The sequence below is a fragment of the Nilaparvata lugens genome, chromosome 4, assembly GCF_014356525.2.
Source record: "Nilaparvata lugens isolate BPH chromosome 4, ASM1435652v1, whole genome shotgun sequence".
Lineage (NCBI taxonomy): Eukaryota > Metazoa > Arthropoda > Insecta > Hemiptera > Delphacidae > Nilaparvata > Nilaparvata lugens.
Window position 1 is genome coordinate 62,835,146 of NC_052507.1, and position 20,911 is coordinate 62,856,056.

The following is a 20,911-nucleotide window of genomic DNA, read 5'->3' on the forward strand; positions in this document are numbered from 1 at the left end:
CTCTTGTAGGCCTTTATTTAAAAAGCTTGGTCTATTAACTGTGCCATCTTTGTATGTATATGAAGTTGTAATGCATGTGAAAACGAGTGGTGTGATCCAGAATTCAGATGTTCATGAGTATAATACGCGAAACAGAGCAGATTATCATATAATGGGTCACAATAGTAGGTTATTTGAACAAAAACCAGATTATATTGGTAGGAAATTTTATAACAAGCTACCTCAAATCTTGAAAAGTAATGATGATTTGAAGATTTTCAAAAAACAAATTAAAAAATATTTAGTTGATAGAGCTTTTTATAGTGTACAAGAATTCCTTTCAAACCTAAACTAGGTTGAACTACTTAGTGTTAGAATTATTATGTAATAACATGACTTGTCTTATACTCCATGACTGGAGTCTTTAGGACGTAATCTAAAAAAAAAAAAAAAAGACCAGGTGGAGTGTAAGGCTGGGCACACACTGATTAGTCAAGACAAGACTAGTCACGTTTAGTCACAATACTTCACGTTGTTGATTATGACGCAACTCGCACTGATTAGTCATTGCAATTAGACATGTCTTCATAGGCAACTATGTGAAGTATTGTGACTAAACGTGTCTGATCATGTCTTGTCTTGACTTGACTAACTGGTGTGTGCCCAGCCTAAGAACGACACAGTATGAGAGGCTAATACTATAGTGAGGTCCACGTTATGATGGCAGTATTTGATAAACATTGGTGTTGCTATCCTTGTCTATCATTCGACAAAGCAGATAGCGCTATCATTTTCTAGCTGTGAAACGTCACCAGATCATTTTAGAACAATGAAAAAATATAATTAATCAACAATATATTCAATCTCAATAATTATGAAAATTCATAGCTAAATAATTGAAAAAAATATTTTTTTTCTTGACAGATAACATATATAATTATTTTAAACAAGAATGAACAGTTAATGTCACACCAGTTATATTGGTATCAGCTATCCTCTATAGAAGGCACAGAATCGGCAACACTGTTTCCCATCTTTCCCCACTGCCATTATAACGTGATCCTCACTTTAATAGTTCAGTTGAGACCGCTATTATTAAATTTTACTACAAAATGACTTCAAAAATTCATACCTGTTCCTTGATTTGGTCCAACATGATCAGCAAACGAGCTTGCCAAGCTGATATCAGTCGGTGCTCCACCAATTTGAGGAGGCTTAGACGGATCAAATAATTCTTTTCTCCCTCCAATCATAGTTGGCGTCACAAAGGTATTGCTTGCACTAGACAGAGAGGGCAAGCTCAAATCAGTTGTAGTATTCATCTTTCTCTCTCCGATCATGTTTGCTGTATTGAAATCATTTCTTCCTCCAATTGTAGCTGGTGTCACAAAGTTGCTGCTTACACTAGATAGAGAAGGCAAACTCAAATCAGTTGTATTGGTTTGCTTTCTTTCTCCAATCATTGATGACGACCCAAAATTGTTGGTTGGATTTTGTTTTTCTCCTCCACCTTGACGACAAGACAACACATCTTTGGTTGGTCTCACCGTCTGTCTCTCTCCAGCTGCTTGAAAAGTATGTTGATTAATATTTCCTCTCTCTTCATCAATTGCTGGATTCATGTTCTCTTTGTTGAAAACTCCTCCAGTAGGCCTAACAGACGATGAAACCGGTTTATTATTAGTTGATCCACTAACAGTTGATGGTTTTATGTTCTCTTTGTTGAAAGCTCTTCCAGAAAACATTTTATCAATTGCTGAGTGTCCCCCTTTACTTGAACTGATCTTTGAGTGTATGTTTCGTTTGGGTATTACTCCACCTCCAAAAGAAGACATCGACATGGTTGCATTGTTCATCTTTGAATCTGGAATTGTTGGAGCCACCATGTTTAGATTAGTTACTATCCCGTCATTAGAACTAATCATTGTGGGTTTATTTGGCTTCTGTATCACTCCACCTCTAAAAGGAGACATTGTTACATTATTCATATTTGAATCTAAAATTGCTGAATCCACCATCATACTTTGATCAACTACTGCCTCAGGCCTGACCGATCTCCCGCCTTGAAATTGTAGCGGCACTGTTCCAGTGTTGTCTTTGAAATCTCCCTCAGCTTTGATTCCACTGTATGTCCTCAAAGGAGCTCTATCTCCAACAACTATTGAGCTCGTATTGCCAGTATCAACTTGTCTTCTCTCTCCAAATTGACCTGGTACTGTTTCATTTTTCGTGAAAAATTGTGCTCTTCCACCTGCAGCCACATTCGTTGGAACTATTTTGTCTCCAAATTGAGTTTGCGCGGTTTGATTGATGGTTGCCAGCTGTATTCCTCCACTGTTCGAATGCTGGAAAACTGCACTGTTAACCTCATTTGTCCTCAATATTTGTTGATGCTTACTTGCATCAAATGAACTCGGCAACATTGTTTTGTTTACCGGCAGTGATTGATTGTTAGTTGTCAATACTTGTATTGAATGAGGAAAGGCTACTCCTCTGTTAGTTCCAAATGAACTCGGCAGCACTGTCTTGTTAACTGGCATTGATTGATTATTGTTGATTAACTGTTTTGAATAACGTGGAAAAACGGCTCTATTAGCTTCAAATGAACCTTTGTTTGGGGTTGAAGATGCCATATCTCTATAGCTTACATCCAACAGTCTTCTTCCATGAATTGGAGACTGCATTCCTCTATAGTTCGCATTTAACTGGCGTCTTTCTACAGTTGGGGAGGCCTGTATGTTTCTAGATTGTATTCCACTGTAATTTGCATTGATCTGACGTCTCTCTAGAGTTGGGGAGGCTTGTATGTTTCCAGCTTGTATTTCACTGTAATTCGCATTGAATTGACGGCTTTCTACAGTTGGGGAGGCCTGTATGTTTCCGACTTGTATTCCACTGTAATTTGCGTTGAACTGGCGTCTCTCTACAGTTGGGGAGGCTTGTATGTTTCCAGATTGTATTCCACTGTAATTAGCGTTGAACTGGCGTCCCTCTACAGTTGGGGAGGCTTGTATGTTTCCGGCTTGTATTCCACTGTAATTTGCATTGAATTGACGTCTCTCTACAGTTGGGGAGGCCTGTATGTTTCCATAAGCTGCATTGAAAGGTGTTTGCCCCTCATTTCCAGACGGAATAATTCCACTGTTGGTGTTGAATTGTACCTGACCTCCAGGTGAAGTAGCTGGCACAAACTGTATTTTATTCATGGTATGAGACGCCGCATTTCTATCTATTGGTCCATCTTCGATGATCGGAGGTAACATGTGTCTGTAAGGTGCATGGAGAAATCCTCTTTCTTCAACTTGAAACGACATATCAGTTTCACTTCTAAACAATCCTCCTTGATTTTGAGCTTGGAAGAATGTTTGGTTGGTTTCAAATCGTGGTCCCTCTTCAAATTGCGGATGGACTGTTGGGAATTTTGAACCATCTTCAAAGTTGATACCTCTGAACAACGATATGGAGTTTCCCAAGGAAGGATCCGTGTCTATTGGATTCCATTGGTTTTCAACAGGTGGTTTCAGATTGTCCAGAGATGGATCTGTGACGGCTGGATTCCATTGATTTTCAACAGGTGGTTTCAGGTTCCATGGAACGGCCTCAGGCACTTTGAATGAGTTGTCACAATTGAATGAATACGAATCAAACGTTGCCGAATCGGTAGATGTGTCCATTGAGTTTTCTGTGAAATTTTGGTCATCTGAAACAAAATCAATAAATTTATATATTTATTTATTCAACAGATACAAAAACCATAGTTATAAAATGAAAAAAAAAAACAGGATTATAGCCCTTACTGCATGAAAGAAAGATTACCAAGCCACTCCTAATAAAATCAGGTGTGCGTCAGGGTTGCGTGCTGTCACCAACATTGTTGCTGCTGGTATTGGATCATGTACAGGCAGGGAGAAAGAGAGGGCTGCAGTGGGGTTTAAGACAGAGGCTGAAAGACCTGGACTTTGCTGACGATATTTGCCTATTAGGGCGGAGACACACGGGCTGGAAAATAGTCGTCCGCAAAAAACCGGAATGATTTGATAATAACCGTGAAATAGGAGAAATAATTTTAGGTCTACACACAGTCGATTCTTGGACCCAGCAACTTTTCGATACAATACAGTTCCGAGAATGTCTTTTCATTCCATGTCAAATTCCATTCTTTTGTCTAACATTTAACTGCCTATTGATTCACAAGTCTCCACAGCTGTGAGCTGGGTGGAAGGTACAACTCACCACTTGTTTGAAGATGGATAATCACAGCGTGAGAAATCAAATAGAATTTTCTTGATTCTCCATTATCGTACTTGAAAATATTATTTATTTGATCTCTTCGACAGGTTCACCTGTATATATTTTTACCTGGTAGACAATATTGTTTGTATGTGCGTTCATTTTGAAACACCTGTCTATATCTTTTCATAGTTTATCTATGAAATACCCGAGAGTTTGCTTCTGAAGTTCAATAACCCCTTTGTTCCATGTAAAGTCGAAATTCCCAGAAGCCTTACAATAATATATATATATATATATATACACCAATTCTGGTTGTTAAGTTGAGAATTATGAATGCTTGAATAATAATGACTTCAGAAGTGATAATATTTTTACGGTACAGTTACTTACTATTAGCTACTTACTACAGCTTACAGCTGCTTAGTTAATTGGAATTTGATATGATTTAGAAGCAATAATGTTCAATCTAGAAAGCTTTTATCATTTTTTCTAATTCAACAATGAAATAATGACCTTGAATTTAATCAATTGGAATCATTTCGAAATATACTCACAAATGAGTATGAATTTGTACTATGGAAACTTTACTTGTAAACTTTACAGAAAAATATTATTATTTTTGGTCGTAGAAACAAAAATCAAACTTCTATGGACTCAGTGAGTCAAGTAGATTATTATAATATTAAATAGAGTTTTTTGATATAGAGAAACAATAAGCAGGCAAACAAAGACTAGTGACCCTCCATGAAGCCGAAAGGTGTGACAAATGAGTTCCGGTGACTAAAATCGACCAGTGTGAACGTTTGTATGCAGAGCCATATGCGCTATTACTATCGCTCTCCTCTGGAAATAGGACAGAATCTATTTTCTGGCAGAATTTTTCTATCACGGTTGAAAGTCTGGCGACTCACATTTAAAAAGCACATGTTCCATCTTTTTGGGAACTATTGGTCAACGAAAAAATCACCCGTGTGAAGGGGCCCTTAGCCCAGCGTTCCAGAGACATGGAAGAGAAACTGCTTAGGCTAGAAAAAGAAGCTGCAGAAGCAGGTCTCTGTATTAATATGAAAAAGACAAAGGAACTGAGATCAAATGCAGCAACAGATAGGCAGTTTGAAGTGGGTGGTACTCGCATCCAGACTGTAGACTCCTTTGTGTATTTGAAGAGTGCAGTGACCAAGACTGGATGCACTGATGAAGATCTTGGAAGCCGAATTATAAAAGCAAATGGTGCCTTCATCCAATTGAACAAGTAATGGAAAAACAGAAACATATCAAGGGCAACAAAAATTCGGATTTTCAATACCAACGTGAAATCAGTGCTTTTATACGAATGTGAAACATGGAAGATCACTGGGCGAATTGTAGGGCATCTGCAGACCTTCATAAACATATGTTTACGTCACATCATGGGCATCTACTGGCCAGAGGTGATCACCAATGAGAATATCTGGCAGTTAACAAATCAATGTCCAATTCAAGAGGAACTGAAAAGGAAAAATGGACTACTTATGATCAGTGTAAGCGCCAGCTTACTGGTTTTTGGAAATCGTATTGAGAATTTTAATTTGAAGATTTTCTCGCACTTGGATTAGCTGACAGGCTTCCAACTTGTCAATCAATCGGCAATATTGTCAATATGGATCAACTAATTGATCGACATCAAACAGTCATAACGAATATTCGTATCAGTGTATCGTTTCAGTACATGCGCATAGACGCGAGAACATTCTAGTGTTATCCTCGCCAGGAAAAAGTTGAACTACAGCATCCTTGCAAGCAGTCAGCAGTCAGCAGTCTCCTCACCTTCCAGCACCAGGTCCAAGAGGGATTCTAACCAGAAGCTCGGCTACAGTGAGAATAACAGTTCCAGTTGGGAAAATAAGGTAACTTTGTTCCATTGGAAATTTCACCTTCTACTGTTTGAAAAGATGTAACAACTTTGATCCTCTTCAGAAAATGGTCGATTTCTTCTTGTCTCTCATCGGCGTGAACTTGAAAACGCCACAAATCGAATCTATTTCTCCTCTGCAAATTGTATGGAATTGGAAGAAATTGCATAAATTAAAGCTATACTACTTATTTTTTCGAATATTTTATTTATAAGATATCTTTTCATTTATTTTTAATTGAATGATAAATTATTGTATACTCAAGTTGATTTAGATTGATTGCTGAATAGATATTAAATAACCAATAAGAGCAAAATCATTGAGTGAAATTCCTATTTTTACAACACATTTTATTTTCTTGGCTGCCTAGGATGTAGACTAATTTTGTAGACTATAGTGAGTGCCGCCATAGAGAAACAATAGCGTAAATAGATATCCCATGGTATAGGGCGTTTATGTTGCAACTTTTACTGTTATCTCAAGCCGATTACTGTCGATTATTGTTGTTTTTTACTGTTTTGTTGGGGTAAGAGTGTATGAACGGCACAGTATGAGAGACTACGAGCGTCACACAGCTTCACGGGAAAGAACTACGTGGACTATCGGCTTGAGATAACAGTAAAAGTTGCGACATAAACATCCTATGCCATGGGATATCTATTTACGGTATTGTTTCTCTATGGTGCCGCGTCATAATGGCAGTGGAGAAAGATAGGAGAACAACGTTGCCGAACCTCTGTCTTGTCAATGCCTTCTATGGAGGGTAACTGATACCGGTTTATTGATGTAATATTAACACTGTTCATTCTCGTTTAAAATAATCAATTATATTTTATTAAGCAAGAAATTATATTTTTCAATGATTCCATGATGAATTTTCATAATCAAGTTCCAATATTTTGTTAATTAATTACATTTCTACATTGTTAAAAAACAATCTGACAACAGAGCACAGCGAGAAAGAGATAGCGCTATCCGCTTTGTTTAATGATAAGACAAGAATAGCAATACATTGCTAATCAAACACTGCCATTATAACGTGGACCTCACTTTAGGATTGTAGACTAGGATGTAGATTAAAGCCGGGGACACACCTGTCATACAGTGTTCCGATCCCACTCCGATCCTACTCCGATCCCATCACGTCCTGGAAGGATGCATGCCACACATGTCTATCATGTGGTCTGCCCTACCACTCCACCTTACAAAAATATCGGTCATGAGTAGGATCGGAACATTGCATGACAGATGAGGCCCTCGACAAGATTTCTTTATTGCAGAAAACATTTATACAAATGCATAGCATCGTCATAGATTAAACATGGTAAATTACATTACATGGACATTAGCTGTAAACGTTATCAGTTGAAAATCTTTCTACTGTAGGCCTATCCAAAACAATGTTTAATCTTTATTGTCAGAATCTAATGTAATATAATTTATCAGATTTCTACTACATTTGATTTATTCTAAATGAATGAATACCATAAATTGGCATGATATCTTCTACATTATGTACGGTAGAACCTGTAATTCTATGTTCTAAACTATTAGGCTCAACTCACACTTACGCGACTCAGGTCGAGAAGAGACTCGACTCTAGTGGAGAGCATGTGTTTCCAAATGGTGACACTCAGACCAGTCGATTCTAGTCTCCGAGACTGTCATCATTTGAAAACACATGCTCTCGACTAGAGTCGAGTCTCTTCTCGACCTGAGTCGCGTAAGTGTGAAGCGTTAAGCCTTGATATTCTGTTATCTGTATAAATTCTATTAGATTGAACAGATGATTTCAAACAGATGATGTTTGTCAAGTTCCGTTTAATCTGATAGAATTCATAAGGACGGCAAAATATCGTACGAACAAAAATCGATGTGTGTGTAACTGGTTTGAGTATAGAGGATAGGAGAATAGTTTTTCAAAAAATCGTTATAGATTCATCACTTACCTCAATTCTCTGTATGACCAAAGTGTTATTCCAAAATGCCGATTTTGTTTTCTTGCCTTTTAGATGAAAAGTGTCGACTACAGTATTGTGATTCATGATCAGCATGGCGTTTCCCTGCAAACAAATAAATTGAAAAATATAAATCTATAATTTAATAGAGTGAAGAATCTTCTTAAACATGCACATAATTTAAAAACTATATTTGAGTGAAATTAGTTAATATTCTAGAACATTCTACAATTGAAACGTACATTTTCTACCTAATAAGTTATATAATCTGTCTATAATATAATAAAGGAAAGAATCGGCCTCAACATGTATGGGATAGGAAATTCACGAATGACGCATCATCACATCAGAACTTCTGGATTGATTAACTTAAAATTTTGCATATAGATTATAAATTGCCGAGGATGGAAAAGTCAAGATTAATTTTCTTACTTCTTCTTAGGCCAACCCAAGGTGTGATTTGGACCGTGCTGATGAGTGGTGCTTTTATATGGTGTCTCAAACGGTGCCTGCAGGATACCAGGCGCCCTCCTGTAGTATTTAGCCTTGCTTGGACATGCGGGGCTCTATCTGGGTTGACTCCACTTCCCTAACTGTTCGTGGGAGCCACATTAACAAACCAAACCCCAAGGCAAGTCCAGAAGTTGCCTTGCCTTCAAATATATCGGGATCTGCCCCATCAGGGCAGGCTCCTCAATCTGAAATGGGTGCTTCAGGAACACAGAAGGTTCCGTTGCACTCTTATGTAGAGGCTATCAACATTGAGAAGGCTTCTACTGATCACAACATGGATGACGTAAGCTTAATCACACCATCCCAACTGAAGAGGAAGGATGAGCTTCTTAGACCACTGCTCAAAGAAGGTCGGCCATTCAGGCAAAACTTCTTGGGAGATGTTAGGCTTTTGACCCTGCAAAGTTTCGGAGGGCAAAAAGAAAAACCCAAGAGACCAGAGATGGGTGAAACTCGAAGCACAAATGTGGGTCAAGAGGCTGAGTTGAGGGTGGCCAGTTGCCAGGCGCCCTAGAGGCAATTTGGCGACCCCTCCCTCAGCTGAAGGATCTACAAAAAAGTGAACTCACATAGGTCACGAGTTTGCGAGGGAAGAGACTAAACGTCACCACTGCTCAAGGAAGGGCGGCCATCCAGGCAGAAATTCTTGGTAGAGATGAGGCTTTTGACCCTGCAAAGTTTCGGGGGGGGGGGGCAAAAAAAAAACAAGAGACCAGAGTTGGGTGAAACTTTATTCTTTATTCATTTATACAATAAGTACATTATCAAGAAAAATAAGGTAACCTTGTGCTATTCCTCTCCCAAATTTAGATAACTACAGGCACAAATGGAGACCAGCTGGAAGGCCAAAAACTAGATGGTGGGACCGGGTCCGGAAAGATATGAGGAGGATGGGCCTAAAAGAGGAGGACGCGGGTGACCGAAACTTGTGGAAAGGCTTAGTTGATGAGGCTAAGTACCGACTGGGGTACGAGTCGCCACCGCAGTAAGTAAGTAAGTACAGGCACAAATGTGCCTAAAGGATGAATCAAGGTTGGCCAGGCACCCTAGAGGAAATTTGGCGACCCTTCCCTCAGCTGAAGGACCTACAAAGAAGGCCAGGAGTGGAACCCACGTAGGTCACGAGGACCAATCAGTCTTAAGAGACTACCAAGCATATCAAACTGGATTGCGAGAGACTAGGGGCAAGAAGAAGGTCTCTGTTTGGCTGCAAGCAACCAGGTGATGAATGGGATGTTAGTATAGGGAAAAACTCCTGGATCTTGTAAAGGGCACAGGTATTGGTTTGCCTAACTAGCGTACTTGGGAGCACATTAAGCTCCCGGTTGACGAGTGTGGTTCTTTGGATCCTTGAATCCGTACCTTCAAACATAACAAAACATACCGGTACCAAGGCCGGATCAAGATCTATTTTTCTACTTTCCCTGCCCTATTACCATAGGTAAGTATTGCTTTCCGAAAAAAATTAAGGTACGTTAAGGTCCCCTGAGTCAAAAAAGTGGTTTTTGGGTATTGTTCTGTACGCGTGTGTGTGTGTATGAGTGTATGTGCGTCTGTGTACACGATATCTCATCTCCCAATTGACGGAATGACTTGAAATTTGGAACTTAAGGTCCTTACACTATAAGGATCCGCCACGAACAATTTCGATCAAATGCAGTTCAAGATGGCGGCTAAAATGGAGAAAATGTCAAAAACAGGGTTTTTCGCGATTTTCTCGAAAACGGCTCCAACGATTTTGTTCAAATTTATACCCAAAATAGTCATTGATAAGCTCTATCAACTGCCACAAGTCCCATATCTGTGAAAATTTCAGGAGCTCCGCCCCATCTATGCAAAGTTTGATTTTAGATTTCCAATTATCAGGTCTCAGATATGATTCAAACGAAAAATTTCGAGTGGAAAAGATTGAGCATGGTAATCTCTACAATTAATGTCCAGTAACATTTTAACCTAAAATTGAAAATAAGCTTGAAATTTGAGAAAATGTGATTATCCAATTGGAAACTGTTGGCAATTGTTGTTTCCATTAAATCATTCACTATGAAGAGATAGCAGATCTCGTGTGTATCCAGCGTTATTGTCCTGTCACCAGCTGGTTCAGATCTTTGAATAGTAGACTTGAGATGCGCGTGAACACTAGCGTCAGGTGATCGATTTTCATAACGGCAAGGAAAGTTGTGTGAGTGCGCCACACCAGATTTTTATTAATTAGTATAGGCTACATTATTATATTAGAACAATAATTTTTGCACCAAAATACTCACCACTAATTTGAGGCATAGATGCGGTAGGTTGGCAACACTTATCTCGTCTGGTGTCGTTGCGTCCTTTTTAGCATATCTCAGGAGACGTATTGTATCTGTCGAAAAATAAGAAAATATACTGTAGAATATGCAATAGAATAGAATAGAATTCAATTAATCAAGAACATTTTTTTCTATCATTGAATAATATAATTTCTAAACGAATAGAATGAAATTGAATTATAGTACCCTTTTTTAGTAGGCCTGAATTCATACATTTTAAAGAATGAAATTGATTATTCTAAACAAGAAATAACTGTTATAATATTAAAGGCCGGGACACACATAACCGCACCGTGCCCGCGCCGACGTACGGCCGAGTGAGGAAACAAAGGCTTTTAAAAGTTTAGGGACACATACTACCGCACCGCGCCAGCACCTTCACCTAGTTCAGTTTACTTTTTGCTGGTGAAGGTGCGGTCTAGTGTAACATGGAGAGTGAAAAGCTTATTGAAGAGATACAGAATTTTCCGGTTTTGTACGATCAAAGTGATGAGAAATATCGCAATGCCGAATATAAGACGTATTGTTTGTCATACGAAAATATTCGTAGAACTTCATTTCATCATCCATGAGACGAGGAAACAGGGTATTAAATTCTCCCTCTATGAGTCTTGTTTTCCAGGCACTATCCACCCAAGTTCTCTTCCTTCGCCCAATTAATGTTTCCTCTCTTTCTTCTCCTAACCTAGCTCCGCAGTGCAGGCTGGATGCTTGTCTGACTCGGACTAGGCGCTGAGACAGCGAATAATACCAGCGTTGGTGGAATGCGAGCGGCCGCAGTAACATCTTCCACCCATCAATAGTCGGCGTAGTTCCGCCTAGCGGACAGACGAAAGATCAATCCAGTCGGTTATTTGATCCCTCCAGCCAGGCTCAGCCAAGCAGCCGAGACAATAGAACAATGGAGTGGCGGTCCTATTCGCGTTCATCAGCAGTTTTCTTTCTCACGATTATTTTGATTTGTGTGTTACCTATGATCAATAATAACTCCAGTCACCAGTAAAAAGTTTCCAGAAACGTGGTTTACTACCATATTAATGACTTTTCATTATGATTTTTAATTATTTAAAAACATTAACATTCTGAGCCTTCAGGCTAAACTTGGGGTCGCTGAGAACGAATCTGCAATCAGAATTTCTCTATCACGAAAAATAACGAAAAAATCCCAGCTGTTGATCTTCCGGCAACCGTTAACAGTCATCCTGCAATGCGGCCAAAACACTTCCAAGCCAGACACCCATCTCAAATGACAACAACGCCAAGCTGTGAGAAACCATCCTGCACTGCGGCGCTAGGTTTAGAGTCAAGGTAATCATTGCCTTGTAATCAGAAGAGTGTTTTTATTATTTAGGAAATGATTAAGTGTAGGCTATCTAATTCAAATTTGTATTTCATACAAGTGGATTCTAAAACTAACTGTTGATATAAACTGTTAATTTGACATTCAAAATTTGCTCGTTTATCTGAGTATTGAAGAGCGTAAAATGTATTTTGAAAAGTGAAAGTGACATAACCTACATTTTGATTTGGACAGTATAGTATAAATTGGAAATGGGACAGTTTTGGGCATGAGCCTGTTGTGCCTTTCCTCATGTTAAGATTTGTACACGATGTGATAAATAAATGGATTAAATTGCCAAATCACTGTTCCGAAATTTTGAAAACATGATTGAGATCACACTCAGAGATCAGAACATAGAGCACAATGTCAAAATCTCATAAAATTCGAGAATCTAACACAATTTGAATAGTTTTCTGATCAGATTCAGAGATCAGAACACAGTAGCACTACAGAACTGAGACACTGCTGCCGCTCGGCTGTCGCAAGGATATGTGTGTTCTCCTACCACAATCACCGTGTCGCCGTGTCTTAGCTCGGCCGTACGTCGGCGCGGGCTCGGTGCGGTTGTGTGTGTCCCGGCCTTAAATCAGATACACCTGTATCAGTAATCCTCTATAGAAGGCAGTGAATCGACAGCACTGTTATCCACTGCCATTATAACGTGGACTTCATTACAAAAAAAGATGAACCGTGACATGCATTGGAAGACAGCACTCTCAAGCTTGAAGCTACTTTTCTCGCTCTACCAATTTTTTACCCTTTGCAAGTTTGTGTTCATGGCAACATTGTTCTCATATCTTTCTCGACAAGAATCGGTAACACTGTTCTTTCTTTCTCCACTGCCATTATAAAGTAGGAGGTCTACGTTATAATTGCAGTGGCGAAAGAAAAGAAATACCTTACAGAAAAAAAGGAAAGAAATACCGTAGTCGGTCTAAGTTATAATTGCAGTGGAGAAAGAAAAGAAATACCTTACAGAAAGAATGGAAAGAAATACCGTAGACGGTCCAAGTTATAATGGCAGTAGAGAAAAAAAGGAGAGCAGTGTTGAGGATTCTCATAGGTCTACAAAATGTAGACCCCATTACGTTGGCAACCATTCTTCACATTAGTCCTGAGTGACTCAAGAGACTGAAAATCATGAAAACACTGGAATGTTGTCAAATATATCAATTATTGTAAAATAACAGCTTTTTTCAAGCTGACAAAGGTCAAAGACCTGCATATTTTTGTGAATTCATGTGTGTGTATGTGTGTGTCTATGTGTTTGCCATATGCTAATAATAATAAATGTAAAATAACAAACATGTTTCAACACCAATGGTGTCATCTTCAGTGTGAAAAATTGAATAACAAACATGTTTGTTATTTTACAATAAATAAGTGATATTTTTGACAACATCCCAGTATTTTCATTATGGATAGATATCACAACATCTCACCAGCAACATAATAACCAGACTGAGAATCCTCGAATCTATTTGCAAAGCGTTGATGATTATTTTATCCAATATAGATGGGATCCAGCACATGAAAGTTTGTTCTATGTACAGTCCTCATATTGTGGACAAATTTCAGTTCAAATTTTATTTCTGTAGTTTATTTTTCAGCTTTCAGCTTTTTATAAATACAGTCACATGATAAACGTGAAGGGTTAGTGCTGAGAGTATTCTATACTAGTAGTTCTGTAAACAGTAGACCTCACACAGTATTCTCATCCACAAGTACCTGATTGAAACTATAGACCTTATGGAAATACAGCAATGGACTGGCTTCTCCACACATCTGTGTAATCACTTGTCAGCTGATTTATGATGAATAATTCTATAGTCTGATTTTTACTCTAATATTGGCGTATGAAGGAGGCTCCTTTTTCCTTTTATATTATCCTTGAAATGCAAAATTTCCAAAAACCTTGTATATACGTCGACGCGCAATTAAAAAATGAACATACCTGTCAAATTCCATAAAAATCTATTACCGCGTTTCGCCGTAAATGCGCAACATATAAACATTTAAACATTATGAGAAATGCCAAACCGTCGACTTGAATCTTAGACCTCATTTCGCTCGGTCAATAATATATCTATATGATATTGTTAAATATCATATGATAAATAAATATGATATGGTTAAATTTTAATTGTGATTAATTCCACGAGAACCAATTAGAGAAGGCTTATTCGAATGTAAGGCTTCTCTGATTGGTCCTCGAGAAATTAATCACGATTAAAATTTAACCGGCTTCTGTGCTACAGGCTCAAAATACCATATACCATCAGAACTGGTGAGGCTAGTCAAAGCCACTATGGAAAATTCTATCTGTCAAGTTGGTGCCGGTTGCACAAAAGCCGGCTAAATCTTAACCGTGATTAATTCCACGAGAACTAATCAGAGAAGCCGTCTTTTCTTAAAGGCCTTCTCTAATTGGTTCTTGTGAAATTAATCACGGTTAAAATTTTAACTGCTTGAGAAAGGCCTTAGAGCTTACAGCTTTGGGCCTTAGAGCGTCAGGAGAGCTCACACACTGTTTCGGGGTGGCTCGTGGCTTGAAGCAGGGAGATGGATTGGCACCAATGCTCTTCAATTTGGCCCTAGAGCACGCTATTAGGAGGACTTCAGTGGATAGACGTGGCACATTGATGATAATTTCATTTTTTTTTCATCCCACTGACCACCTATGAAAGGGGTATAAGGATTTGTCGATTATAATCCAAGTCGTCAATGATTTCATTCCATAATGCAATAGTTATTTGTGCAACTAGTGCGCAAAGTGTCAGTTTGCTGCACCGAAAGAAACGTTTACGCCCGAGCCGTAGGCGAGGGCGGAATGGTTTCTTGAGTGCAGCAGAGGAACTTTGCGCACGTATTTCACATTAAGTTTTTCCTACAGTTACCATTGAATATGAAAAGTGGGTAATTATGGGTAAAATTGCCTGAAATCCATCAAATGTTTTTCTGTGTAATTTTATTATTGATAAAAACCTTAATCCTAAAATCCTAAAGTCCTCGTTGTCCTTGGTTATAATATATAATGAATAATAATTAGCGCGTTGTGCTTGGTTGCACCTCTGCTCACTATAGCAGCCACAGCAGTCACTGTTACCAACTTCATTTTGATTTTGCTGCACTGTTGCTCCATATAACCTACTAAGTATTTTGCGTTGCCATGTTGCAAATCTGGAGTGCAGAAAAATTTTTCCCGCACTAGAGCGGAAAAGTGATTCTTTGCGTTCTGTAATCAGTGCAGCAATGGCCACTTTTCAACGTAACTGTAGGAAAAAAGAATTCCTCACTGGAATAAGGGCAAACCTGCAACAACTCCTCCAACAAGTCCAAGTCCACACAAACGTCCGGATCCTGTTGGCGGGGGGTCACTAGACTATAATACTAGCTGAGGATCATCCTAACACACTGATGGATCTGCGAGTGCTAATCATTGAGGTATGTAACGAGATAACCGAGGATATGTGTCGCCGAGTCACCAATAACATAGGCATTCGTGTTGAAGCAGTTATCAGACAAGAAGGTGGCCACATTGGACATGTAATGGCCACAAACTAATCTCCAGGTCCAGGCCTACAGTAGACAAGTTATATCTCATTTTTCTGAATTGCCTTCACAATAAACTTTCTATGACAAAACTAAATGTTGGATCATATCGTGCGCCACTCTGTATTTTGGAAGTTGTGTACCAATTGTAATGAGAAGCAAAAAAAAAAAAAATCAAAAATGAATCCTTACCGCCAATCGTACATTTTTCTCTTTACTAAACATATCCAAGAATATAAATGTACACCAGATATGTAAAATAAAACTCTATAATAATATAATAAGAACGGTGGTTTGCTACGGTAGTGAAGCTAGACTATCATATCAGGATGTGTTTGAGAGAAAATACCTGGAAAGAATTTATTGACCGGTTTGCGAGGATGGACAATGGCGCATACGTTCAAATGCTAAATTGAAAGAGCCTTATGCAAAGCCCCAACGCAACTATCTGCCCACATAAAATTGAAGCGCCTCCGTTGGACAGGGCATGTATAAAGAATGCCTGAAGCACGAGTGCCAAGGAGAGTGTTTGTTGGTCAGCCCGGAGGAAGACGACCTGTTGGGAGACCAAGAGAGCGATGGGAGGATAAAGTGCAGAAGGATGCTAATGAAATGTTACTATTAAGGGGATGGAAGAGAGCGGCGTTAGATAGAGATGGATGGAGGCGTACTTTGGATGAGACCAGAGCCCGATTTGGGCTGAAGCGCCATTGAAGAGAGAGAGAGAGAGAGATTAATTGCCTTTATTAAGGGCGGAGTTAGGACTCCAGGTCCTCTCTGCCACACAGTCCAGAGAGAGAGAGAGAGAGAGAGAGAGAGAGAGAGAGAGAGAGAGAGAGAGAGATTAGATTTCTTTATTTATGTGTGTGTGAGAGAGAGAGAGAGATTGATTGAGTACTTCATTTATGTAGATTACAATATATACTGGCTTATACACTTATATACAATAGCTTACAATACAGCAAAATTATATATGAATTTACATAATATAGACTAAGAAAATTTTTATTGAACTGTATATGATATGAAAAAAGCAATTTGTGATAACTATAGATAAAATTTCAAGAGAACCAAGGTTTATCTGAGATGAAGGCTTCTCAGATTGGCTCTGAGAAGAGAGAGACTGAGAGAGAGAGAGAGAGAGAGAGAGAGAGAGAGAGTGTGTGTGTGTGTGTAACTGGCACTTACACCCGGTTGCAAAAGTCTGTTAACTTTTAATCTCGATCAAAAATGCCATGAGAGACAATCTGAGAAGCCTTCTTCTCAGATAAACCTTGGTTCTCTTGGAATTTAATCGAGATTAAAATTTAACTGGCTTTTGTGCAAACAGGCCTTTGTCATTTAATGTAGTTAACTTCAGGAGATATTACTTACGTTCCATTCTCTGGTTCCTTCAAAAATATTTGTTGTAACCTGTAACAAAAAAAAAAAAGAAATATTTAATAAAATGTTGAAAAATATAAAATTATTATCACTGTAAAGTATGCTAGTATAGTGATTATTAATGATTGAAGTGGCTGTAGTCGAGTGGATTAGATGCTGGCTTTGTAGTCCGAAGGCCCGGGTTCGAATCCCAGCCCGGGCAAGATATTTTTCTCGGGCCACTCCCGTGTTTCGGATGGACACGTTAAGCCGTCGGCTCGGCTGCCTAAAAAGCAGTCGTTAGGTAATGTCAGAGACCCTGAAATTGATTAGTTGCGACCTGAAAACTCTGACACCAGACCTGAGCCAGCCAGGTGACACGATAAAAAAAATGATTGGGCAAGAAAGAAAAATCTTCTACTCTATACTGAAATACTGTGCATTTGTTGAAAAAAGTACATTGCTTTGATACTTTCTTTATTGATTCAATAAGTAGCCTATCATCAAAAATGATAAGGAGAAAAAATAAGGTAAAATTGTGCTATTTCTCTCCCAAATTCAGATAAGGTACACCATATTTATTTATTGATAAGTAATTGAAACGATTAGGTACCGTACTATAGAATAAAAGAATTAATTGTCTCTTTTCAGTATAGGGCAACTTGTAAATAGCCTATAAATAGAAATAAAAATCTCAGTACCCCTTTTTGAATTATTTTATCACAACATGTTTCAACATTGATGCCATTTTCAAGTAATATCAGTGTAATAGAATTAATTCTTTCTAATGTAAGAACTAGATATAAAATAGTTTCTTTCTTCTATCAGGCTACAATGCAAAAGAAATGCTTTGCACCTCTCCTATACCAAAAGCGCTATTAATAGACCATCTTTACTTCTGTAAAAAAGTCTACTATATTCTACTATGAAGGTAAGGTATATATAATAATAAGGTACATTTATTTATAGGCTACTCAGCTTCAACCATGTATTTCTTATATATTATCGTTAACCATATATATATATACTTATAATTATATGGTCGAAGCTACCGTACTACCGTCGGCAATGGCACGGTAGCCATTCATCTCGATTAATAATAATACTCACAATATGCAGGTTTGAAATTCTGATAAAGTTTAATCTAAACGAGCAGCCAATTACTTTTATTAACTTTTGTGTAAATGTAAATGTTGGTAAAAAAGCACCTCTAACATAACCTAAAAACGTCATGCATTAGATACCGTACCTAATGTCAAACATGAAAAATATAAAGATGTTTATGAAGATTCTTAATAAGTGCTATAATTAGGATTTTAGATATTTATTTGACAAGAACATATAGATTTGTAATTGAAAATAATGTTTGTCTATCAAAATGAATTATATTAAGTTAGTTCTATGTTTGAATAGCCCCGCTATTTTCTTCTAGAGCGCTACTCACCCACTTGTTGAAGAACAACTTAAAAAGTTATGAAACAGGAAATGATCGTTCAAATAGCATACACTATTGGATAATTAATGTTTTTTATATATATTTTTTAATGTTATCAGTTAAAAGTCACTGAAAATCACTTGGGATGGATGTCTCTGCGCTTTACAACATTGTCAAACAGCACTGTCGCAGTGCGCAATCGCGGAGAAAAACTTTTTGATTGCTAACTGTCGCAACTTACGGCTCGTTCAGCGCTCCAGGTGTATGTTTTGTCAACTATAGTAAGGCCCACGTTATAAGGGCAGTTAAGAAAGATAGCAGAACACCGTTGCCGATCCTCTGTCTGGTCAATGCCTTCTATGGACGGTAGCTGATACAGGTTTATTGATGTAATTTTAGCGGTTCATTCTCGTTAAAAATAATCAATTATATTTTATTAAGCAAGAAATCATATTTTCATAACTAAGATGAAATATTTTGTTAATTAATTATTAAATCTACATTGTTTGAGGACGATATGGCAACAGAGCAGAGCAAGAAAGATATAGCGCTTTGTTAAATAATAGACAAGGATAGCAATACCATTGCAAATCAAACACTGCTATTATAACATAAACCTACTGTACAATGACAACTTTTTCTATTGGAAATTCTAAAATAATTATTCAAAAATTATAGATCCAAATTATAATTCCAAATATCATTGAAATAGATTGTCATCCCATACCTAAAACCTAACCCTGATATTTTTCTTCAACCCTAACCTGCATCTCATCATCTGATATTACTTATCAATTTATTTATTTAGAAGCTATGATATGCTAATCTTGGACATCTCCTTACTGATCTATGATAATTCCCTTGCTAATCCGCTTGAAGCTGACAACAGAGTTTAATATCCAGCATCATAATACAAATACTGCTTGTCAATGATCACATTTTAATACTTAAGTAGAGATTCAAGATTTCTTTATTGCAGAAAACATTTATACAAATGCATAGCATCGTCATAGATTAAACACGGTAAATAAAAAGTATTCACATTCAAAGAAATAAAAATACAAACACAAGCATACAAACAGCAAACAAAATACCCTCAAATTAGAAACTCCTCTTTTCTTTGAATCTTACCTACGACATCCTCACTTAATCCTTGGTGCTACAGCCCATTCAGAGCCTTGACCTCCTTCAAAATGCTTCTCCATTCTTCTCTGTCAGCAGCTTTTCTTCTGCATCCCCTGATACCCGCCTTCCGAAGTCTTGTTTCACATTCTCCAACCAGCGTGGATACGTCCTCAAAGCTTCCTTCCCCCCTGGGAGAAGAGTTTTCAACACTGTTGACACTTCTCAAAAGATAGTATTGAAAAAGGACTCTCCACAAATTTGAGTAGAAGCTAAAAAAGCTTTGAATCATAAAAACCAGACTGCCATATGTCGTAATTCAATAAGTGATATAATTATATGATTCTCATGAACTCATATTTGAGATGATTGTCAGGCAAGACTAAATGGGCTTCAAAAAATCAGCTAAATATAGGCTGATAAAAATATTCATCATTCTCAAAATTTCCTGTTTAAGAGTTAGTTTTCCCTTTTTTCAAAGATACAATTGTGAGGTATCACTAACTGAATGAAGGAATTCAAGTAGGTAAGCTAATGTAGACTACAGAAGAATAACTTGTGCAATAGAATAACTCATATAACAAAATAACCATATTGCTCAACAATTTAAACAGGATATACTCGAAATAGATGTCGAATAAGCAAAAATCTTGGATAAAAATCAAACACCTATTGAGAGAGACTCATTTGGTATTGGTACGGTGCTGCTTGTATTCTCTATTCCCTACTGAGGTAATTTGATTTAATAAAGAGAGGTCTAAATTTATCTGTTACTGAAATAAAGCAGGAATAAAAATTAGTTTCCTAGAGTCTACCATAATCCAATAATCATCACGTGTACATGTGTTTTGATGACAGTTCTTTCAACTAGATGCTACAGTGATTTATTATTTTCAATCTTTTATATAAATTTATTTTATCATAATTTATTGTCGATATAGTAACTTACAATATCGGGGACCGAGCTTCGCTCTGGAGTACAAAAGCATAAAAAATTTATTACGTATGAAGAGATTTTAACATTCATACAGAAATGTTGTATCTAATCACAGTAAATTGATATTAATTCCCAGAGGAATGCAAAAAATTCCCTTACAAAGGCCCAGTTGCACAAAAGCCGGTTAAATTTAAATCCTGATTAACTTCACATGAACCAAATCAGAGAAGACCATTTCAAAAATATGGATCTACTGGAATTAATCAGGATTGAAAAT

General features: G+C 37.7%; 1 protein-coding gene across 3 annotated transcripts in view; it reads right to left on the reverse strand.

Annotated features, from left to right (window-relative positions):
* The window catches only part of LOC111055132, a 36,468-nt gene extending 15,784 nt beyond the window's left edge, over positions 1-20,684 (reverse strand). Inside the window, exons 1-6 of one of the 3 annotated variants that reach the window (XM_039426143.1) lie at positions 19,707-20,684; positions 17,153-17,191; positions 10,843-10,937; positions 8,054-8,167; positions 6,126-6,240; positions 1,112-3,679 (exon numbers count right to left, since the gene is read on the reverse strand). In XM_039426143.1, the coding sequence (XP_039282077.1) occupies positions 1,112-3,679; positions 6,126-6,240; positions 8,054-8,167; positions 10,843-10,937; positions 17,153-17,159 (2,899 nt within the window). In that variant the 5' untranslated portion in view covers positions 17,160-17,191; positions 19,707-20,684. Of the gene's footprint in view, positions 1-1,111; positions 3,680-6,125; positions 6,241-8,053; positions 8,168-10,842; positions 10,938-17,152; positions 17,192-18,584; positions 18,759-19,706 lie in introns of those variants that run through there. The other 2 variants (XM_039426142.1, XM_039426145.1) reach the window with 2 other exon arrangements.
* Positions 20,685-20,911: the final 227 nt, after the last annotated feature.